Source organism: Onychostruthus taczanowskii, unplaced genomic scaffold (assembly GCF_017590055.1).
Source record: "Onychostruthus taczanowskii isolate IOZ18803 unplaced genomic scaffold, ASM1759005v1 scaffold549, whole genome shotgun sequence".
NCBI classification, from domain to species: domain Eukaryota; kingdom Metazoa; phylum Chordata; class Aves; order Passeriformes; family Passeridae; genus Onychostruthus; species Onychostruthus taczanowskii.
In genome coordinates this window covers 1-7950 of record NW_024503113.1, presented here as the reverse complement: position 1 = coordinate 7950, position 7950 = coordinate 1, and the positions used below count along the sequence as shown (strand labels likewise).

The window sequence follows — 7950 nt, the reverse complement described above, 5'->3', positions numbered from 1 at the left end:
GGCTCCGCCCCCTCCGCTTCTCCCCCTACAGTGAGTGGGATAAACCATTCTGATGTGCGGGGGAGGCTGGAGCAGCCAGTGAGGTTTTGAGGGGGATTTTACATGCCAATCAAAGCGAGACACGACAGGGAAGGGTTATGACGCCTGGCGTGACGTCATCGAGCGATTAAAAAGCTAAATTTGAGGTCGAAAAAGGCATTTCTGGGGATTCCCCCCCCGCGCGACTCAAAATGGAGCAGCCCGGTAAAGGCGGGCTTTAACCGCCGTTGATTGACAGCGGCTGCAACCAATGAGGCGCCTTCAGAGCCCGGAAGCGCTTTGTGAACTACAATTGCCGCCATTTTTACTGCTGGCAAGAGGCGGGCGCAGCGCGCTTATTGGCGGAGAGACCGGAAGCGCTTCCGCCGCCATTTTAGGTGTTGGCAGCGCGGGCTCAGCGGGCGGGGCCTCGCTTCCGCTTCCGCTCGGCGGCTCCGAAGGCGCCGCAGCCGCCACGATGCTCATCAAAGTCAAGGTTTTTTTGGGGTGAAAACCGCGGGTTTCGGGCAAATCCCGGCGTTTCCCGCCATCTCCGAGGGGGGAGGGGAGGCGCGGAGGGGATTTGGGGTGAAAATCGCTGATTTTGGGAAGGTTTTGGCGGGCGGGGGGAAACGTGAGGGGAGCGCGCGGTGCATTGTGGGATGATGGCGCCCCCTACAGACGCTGACGGGGAAAGAGATCGAGATCGACATCGAGCCCACGGACAAGGTGAGCTCCCAGTTCGGACCAGTTTAAACCAGTACGGACCAGTTGGGGGTCGGTAAGGAGCGGGTTTGGGGGGGGGATTCGGGGGGGGGGGCTCCCAGTTTGGTACCAGTGAATGGGAGGGGCGTCCCAGTATGGCCCAGTCCCTCCCAGTATCCCTCAGGAACCTCCCAGTTCATCCCAGTCCAACCCAGTTCCTCCCACCGGCACGCCCCTTTAAAACCATAGACGAGTCCTCCAAGCCGGCCAGCTTTCCCTTTAGCCCCGCCCACTTCCGGCGGCGCTCCGCCACGCTTCCTCCTCTCTATGGCCCAAAATGGCGGCGCCCACGATTTTTAACCCTCCGGAGCCTCCAGATGTGCCCGAATGCGCCCAGGTGTGCCCCAGGTGTGCCCAGATGTGCCCCAGGTGTGTTCCAGATGTGCCCAGCCGTGTTTTCCTTCCCGCAGGTGGAGCGGATCAAAGAGCGCGTGGAGGAGAAGGAAGGGATCCCCCCCCAGCAGCAGCGGCTGATCTACAGCGGCAAGCAGATGTAGGCGGGGCTTCGGGGGGCGTGGTCATTGATGGGCGGGGCTTAACAGCAGGGGCGTGGCCTCGGGTTAAAGGGGCGGGGCTTAAGTAGGAAGATTTGGGTTGGAAATGGGAACAGCCGTGTTTTCCTTCCCGCAGGTGGAGCGGATCAAAGAGCGCGTGGAGGAGAAGGAAGGGATCCCCCCCCAGCAGCAGCGGCTGATCTACAGCGGCAAGCAGATGTAGGCGGGGCTTCGGGGGGCGTGGTCATTGATGGGCGGGGCTTAACAGCAGGGGCGTGGCCTCAGGTTAAAGGGGCGGGGCTTAAATGGGGAGGTTTGGGTTGGAAATGGGAAGAATTTGGGTTAAAATGGGGAGAAATTGAGGTAAAATGGCGGCGGAGGCGGGGCTTAAGTGGGCGTGGTCATGCCCGGGGTTTGAGTGTGAAAGGGGCGTGGTCACAGGTTAAGGGGCGGGGCTTAAATGGGAAGATTTGGGTTGGAAAGGGGGAAATTTGGGTTAAAATGGGGAGAAATGGAGGTAAAATGGCGGCGGAGGCGGGGCTTAAGTGGGCGTGGTCAGGGCTGGGTTTGAGGTGTGAAAGGGGCGTGGTCACAGGTTAAGGGGCGGGGCTTAAATGGGAAGATTTGGGTTGGAAAGGGAAATTTGGGTTAAAATGGGGAGAAATTGAGGTGAAATGGCGGCGGAGGCGGGGCTTAAGTGGGCGTGGTCAGGCCCGCGGTTTGAGGTGCGAGAGGGGCGTGGTCACTTGTTAAGGGGGCGGGGCTTAAATGGGGAGATTTGGGTTGGAAAGGGAAATTTGGGTTAAAATGGGGTTTAAATGGTGGCTGGAGGCGGGGCTTAAATGGGCGGGGCTAAAATGGGAGGGGCTTAAAGGAATTTGGGTGAAAAATGGGAAAATTTGGGATTGAATGGGGTGGGGCCTATGTGGGTGTGGCCTCACAGCTGGGTGTGGCTCAGGGGGCGTGGCCACAATGGAGTCACAGTTCGGACAATGAGGTGAGTGTGGCCTAAGTGGGTGTGGCCTCTCTGACTCCTCCCCCAGGAACGATGAGAAGACGGCGGCCGACTACAAAATCCAGGGGGGCTCCGTCCTCCATCTTGTGCTGGCCCTGCGAGGGGGCGTGGCCAGGCTCTGAGGGGGCGTGGCCATGTTCTGGACACTCCCCGATTCCCTTTAAGCCACGCCCACCTTCATTTCCCCTTTTCCCTGAGGTCGTTTCCTGTTCATGGATCCGTTATTATTTAATAAAGGTTCACTGATAACGTCAGCAGCGCATTTGTGATGTCATAGGCATCTCAGTGATGTCATTTCCTGCCTAAAAATTTAGGGTAGGCCCCACTTATAGCCGGCGTTGCCCTTTTAAGACAGCATTGCCCTTTTAAGGGCATTGCCACTTTAAGGGCGCGGTGGACCCCAACAGTGGCATTGCCCTTTTAAGAGCTTTTAAAAAATCCCCAACTTTGCCCCAAAATTTCAATTTTTAACCCTGAAGTGTCGATTTTTAACCCCAAAATCGCCAATTTCCCTCTCAAAAGTAACAAATTCTTCTTTTTAGCCCCCAAATCCTCATTTCCCCCCTCAAAATCTGAGGTTCTCCCGTTTTTTGGGCATGAAATGACCCAAAATCACCGGGTTTGGTCCCAAAATCAACAATATGACTCTAAAACAACCATTCCAGCCCACATTTAATATTTTCAGCCCTAAAACCCCCGGTTTTATCCTCAAAATCTTAATTTTTAACCCCAAATTCTCAATTTTTAATATTTTATTCTCTATTCCTCCTCAAAAAACCAAATTAAGCCCCAAAATGCCCATTTTTCACCACAAACCCACCTTTTTCCCCCTCAAATCATCCCTTTAAACGCCCACACTCCACTTTCTGACTCCAAATTCTTCAATTTTATCCCAAACCGTCCAAATTTTGCCCAAATCCGTCACTTTTAACCCCAAAATCGGCGCTTTTCACCATCGCCCCTTTAAGAGCGGTCCTCACCCGCCATCACCGCTTTAAAACCATAGAGAAGTCCTCCAGAGCGGCTAGTGCGCCCTTTAGTTCCGCCCACTTCCGGCGGCGCTCCGCCCGACATCCCCTTTTCACGCTGCTACAAAATGGCCGCCCCCTCTTTCTCTAAAATGGCGGCGCCCGCATTGGAGCAGATTTTGTCGGAACTCCTGGAGCCCGACAGCGCCGGCATCCGCCAGGTGCCTCAAATTTCCCCAGATTCGGGCAAATTTGGGCGAACTTCTGGGTTTTTGGTGTTTTAGCTGAATTTTTGGGCTTTTTCCCAGGCCACGGAGCGGCTGCGGGAGGCGCTGGAGGAGCCGGAGGGGCCCGAAGGCCTCGCGGAGCTGCTGAGGGGGGCGGCGAGGCCGCAGGTCTGAGGGGGGTTTGGCGGGAATTTTGGGGGTTTTGCCGGGAAATTTTGGGGTTTTGGCGGGGATTCTGAGGGGAAATTTGGGATTTTGGGGGGATTTGGGCGGGATTTTGGCGGGAATTTGGGGGTTTGGGGGAGCCTGAGGGAGTCTGGGGCTGCCGGAGGGGGTTTGGGCGGGAAAATTTGGCGGGAAAATTTGGGGGTGATTTGAGGACTTTGGGAAAAATTTTGGGAATTTGGGGGAATTTTAGGGATTTTTAAAAATTTTTTGGGGGATTTGGGGGTGATTTTTGGATTTTGGCGGGAATTTGGGGGATTTTGGGGAGAAATTATTGGGATTTAAGGGAAATTTTGGGAGGAATTTGGTGATTTTGGGGAGATTTTGGGGAATTTTGGAGGATTTGGGGTGGGTTTGGGAAAATTTGGGAAAATTTGGGGGGAATTTTGGGAGTTTGAGCCAGAAATTTGGGGATTTCTGTGGGATTTTGGCAGGAATTTGGGGAATTTTGGCAGGAATTTGGGGCCAATTTGGGGGTTCTGAGTGGATTTGTGAAGATTTTGGGGAGAATTTTGGGAATTTTTTGGATTTTGGGGGAAATTTGAGGATTTTTTTTGCAAATATTGGGATTTTTGCAGGAATTTTGGGGCAAATTTGGGGATATGGGCGGGAATTTGGGGAATTTTTGGACATTTTGGGGCAAATTTTGGGATTTGGGGGAGAATTTGGGTTGATTTTGGGAGGAAATTTGGGGGAATTTTTGGATTTTGAGGGGAAATTTGGGGAGCTTTGAGGGGATTTGGGAATATTTTGGTAGAAATTTTTGGGATTTTGCTGGAAATTTCGGGAATTTTGTGGAGAATTTAGGGAAGTTTGGTAGATTTGGTGGAATTTTGGGGGGAATTTTGGGGGATCCTGAGAGGATGTGGGGGAGAATTTTGGGGGAAATTTGGGGAATTTTTGGCATGTTGGGGAAGAGTTGGGAGAAATTTTGGGGATCTTGAGGGGAAATTTGGAATTTTGGGGAATTTTGGGGCAAATTTTGGGATTTTTGTGGGAATTTGGGAGAATTTTGGGGGATCCTGGGAGAATTTTTGGATTTTGGGGGGAATTTTGGGTAAATTTGGAGGGATTTTGGGGTGGATTTTGAGGTGAATTTTGGGGGATTTGGGGTGAATTTGGGGGATTATGGGGTGAATTTGTGAATTTTGGGGATCCCGGGCGGATTTGGGCTGAATTTGGGGGTTTGGGGCTGAATTTTGGGATGAATTTGGGCGATTTTGGGGCTCCCAGATCCGACACTTGGCCGCCGTTCTGCTCCGGAGGCGCCTCCGGAAGCTCCCTCAGGAATTGATTGACAGGTGGGCGGGGCCTGAGCCCCATTGGGAGCAATGGGAGGGGGCGTGGCTTAGGGCCCATTGCAGGGAGGGGGCGTGGCTTAGGGTCCATTGCAGGGAGGGGGCGTGGCTTATGTTCTATTAGAGTCAATGGGAGGGGGCGTGGCTTAGGGTCTATTAGAGTCAATGGGAGGGGCGTGGCTTAAGTTCCATTGGAGTCAATAGGAGGGGCGTGGCTTAGGTTCTATTACAGTCAATGGGAGGGGGCGTGGCTTAGGTTCCATTGGAGTCAATGGGGGCGTGGCTTAGATTCCATTGCAGTCAATGAGAGGGGTGTGGCTCCAAATAAGGGGGCGTGGCCAGTGTCCAATAGGACTCTATATGTTCCATTGGAGTCAATGGGGGGCGTGGCTTAGGTTCCATTGGAGTCAATGGGAGGGGTGTGGCTCCAAAAAAGGGGCGTGGCCAGTCTCCAATAGGACTCCACGAGGAGGCGTGGCTTCAGAAAAGGGGGCGTGGCTTGGCCTCCAGAGTACAGTGGAAGAGGTGGGGCTTAATTAATTGGGTTAATTAGAGAGGGTGTGGGGTGATTCAAACAAAGGGGCGTGGCTTAAATTGCCTTAATTAGGGAGTGGGAGGAGTTTATTAATGAGGGGGAGGGGCTTAAATGAAGTAGAGCACGTGGTGGGTGTGGCCTGCCCATAAATGGAGTTTTAAAGGTGCAACATGACCATATATGGTAAAAAGGGGCGTGGTTAACTCTGGCTCCGCCCCTTCCAGGCTCCCCCATGTCGTGGCCGAGGCCTTGGAGCGGGAGACGGAGTGAGTGGAAAATTCCCCAAAAAAATCCCCAAAATCTCCCAAAATTTTGGGAATTCTGGGGAGAAACGGGGAGGGGGGAGGGGCTGGGGGGAAAATTTGGGATTTGGGGGAAAAAATTGAGAATTTTGGACGGGAAAAAACGGGAATTTTGGGGGGAAAAAAGGGAATTTTGGTGAAAAAAAATGGGATTTTTTTTGCTAAAAATTGGGATTTTTTAAGCAAAAATTGGGAATTTCGTCCCAAAATTTGGGAATTTTTGGGTTTTTTGGGGGATTTTGGGGTTTTTTCCCCCAGTTCTTGCAGCAGAGGAGCCCTGGCCCAGCTCGGGGCGCGGCTGCTGCTCCTGGGGGGCCCCAAATTTTGGGAACCGTTGGAAAAATGGATCCAGGAGGCGGCGAGGGACCCCCAGAAAATGGAGGTGAGGAGCCCAAAATTCTGAGGTTTTAGGAAATGTTTTAAAAATTTTAAAAGCCTGGAAGAATTTGGAAAAAATTAAAAAAAAAAATTGTGAAATTTCCAAAAAAATTCCCCAAAAAAATCGTTCAAAAAGCTTTAAAATCCTAAAAAAAATTCCCCAGAAATAAATAATAAATAGTAAAAATATCCCCAAAAATTTCTTTAAAAATCCCAAAAAATTCCTCAAAATTTTTGTAAAAATTTCTCCCAAAAAAAATCTTAAAAATTCTCCAAAAAGTCCCAAAAAAACCCTCTAAAAATCCCTAAAAAATCCTTAAAAAATCCTAAAAAACTCTCCAAAAATCTAAAAAAAAATACTAAAAAAATCTTTAAAATTTCAAAAAAAGTTCTCAAAAAATTGTAAAAAAAATCCTAAAAATTTTCCCAAAATAATCCTGAAAAATTCTCAAAAAAAAATCCTCAAAAATTCCTCAAAAATTCCTCAAAAATGCGCAGAAAAAATCCTGAATAAAAAAAAAATACTCAAAAAAATTCCTAAAAAATTCTCAAAAAAAAATCCTCAAAAATTCCTCAAAAATGCGCAGAAAAAATCCTGAATAAAAAAAAATCCTCAAAAAAATTCCTAAAAAATTCTCAAAAAAAAATCCTCAAAAAAATTCCTAAAAAATTCTCAAAAAAATCCCAATAAATTCCCAAAACCCCCTCAAAAAATTCCCTAAAAATCCCCCAAAAATCCCTTCAAAATTACCCAAATAATCGCAAAAAACTCCGCAAAATTCCTCAAAAAATCCTAAAAATAGCTGAAAAGATCCGCCAAAAATCCTAAAAAATGCCCCAAAATATCCCCAAAAATTCCTCAAAAATTCTGTAAAAAATCCTGAAAAAATCCTAAACTTTAAAATACCCAAAAAATTGTCAAAAAATCTTTTAAATTCCTCAAAAATCACCAAAAAATTCTAAAAAAATTCTGAAAAAATCCTCAAGAAATTCTAAAAAAATCCTAAAAAAATCTTTTAAAAATCCTAAAAAAATCGTCAAAAAATCCTCAAAAAATTCTCAAAAAATTCTAAAAAAATCCTAAAAAATCCTAAAAAAATCTAAAGAAATTTCTAAAAGAATCGTAAAAGATTCTTTAAAAAATCTTTAAAAAATCCTAAAAAAATCCTCAAAAAATTCTTAAAAAACCCTTAAAAAATCCTACAAAAATCCTCAAAAATTCCTCAAAAAATCCTCAAAAAATCCTCAAAAAATCCTTAAAAAGTCCTAAAAAAACCCCCTAAAAATCCTTTAAAAATCCCAAAAAAATCCTTTAAAAATCCTAAAAAATCCTAAAAAAACCCTAAAAAAATTCTAAAAAAAGTCTTTAAAAAATAAAAAAAAATCCTAAAAAAAAATCCCTAAAAAAACCCTAAAAAAATTCTAAAAAAAGTCTTTAAAAAATAAAAAAAAATCCTAAAAAAAATCCTTAAAAAATCCTAAAAAAATTCTAAAAAAAGTCTTTAAAAAATAAAAAAAATCCTAAAAAAAATCCTAAAAAAAATCTTTAAAAAATCCTAAATACATTCTAAAAATTCCTTAAAAATCCTTAAAATATCCTAAAAAATCCTAAAAAAATGCTTAAAAAATCCTAAAAAAATGCTTAAAAAATCCTGAAAAAAACCCAAAAAATTCTGAAAAATTTTCCAAAAAAACCCAAAAAAATCTCCACCAAATCATCAAAAA

General features: G+C 46.4%; 2 protein-coding genes across 4 annotated transcripts; both read left to right on the top strand.

Moving 5' to 3' along the window:
• Nucleotides 1-412: 412 nt before the first annotated feature.
• On the top strand, nucleotides 413-2546 carry NEDD8 (NEDD8 ubiquitin like modifier). Of its 3 annotated transcripts, XM_041417109.1 has the most exons (4): nucleotides 413-514; nucleotides 700-747; nucleotides 1194-1276; nucleotides 2321-2546. In XM_041417109.1, exons 1-4 carry the CDS (start codon nucleotides 497-499, stop codon nucleotides 2412-2414), a joined length of 243 nt encoding a protein of 80 aa, XP_041273043.1. In that variant the 5' UTR covers nucleotides 413-496; the 3' UTR covers nucleotides 2415-2546. The 3 variants fall into 3 exon arrangements, with proteins under 3 accessions (XP_041273043.1, XP_041273044.1, XP_041273045.1); XM_041417110.1 differs by lacking the exons at nucleotides 413-514; nucleotides 700-747 and adding an exon at nucleotides 937-1120; XM_041417111.1 differs by lacking the exons at nucleotides 413-514; nucleotides 700-747; nucleotides 1194-1276 and adding an exon at nucleotides 1380-1496.
• An 836-nt stretch (nucleotides 2547-3382) lies between these two features.
• Nucleotides 3383-6250, top strand: LOC121342587 (importin-4-like). Its single transcript, XM_041417112.1, has 5 exons — nucleotides 3383-3481; nucleotides 3569-3655; nucleotides 4946-5013; nucleotides 5770-5811; nucleotides 6106-6250. Exons 1-5 carry the CDS (start codon nucleotides 3389-3391, stop codon nucleotides 6248-6250), a joined length of 435 nt encoding a protein of 144 aa, XP_041273046.1. The 5' UTR covers nucleotides 3383-3388.
• The last annotated feature ends 1700 nt before the right edge of the window (nucleotides 6251-7950 follow it).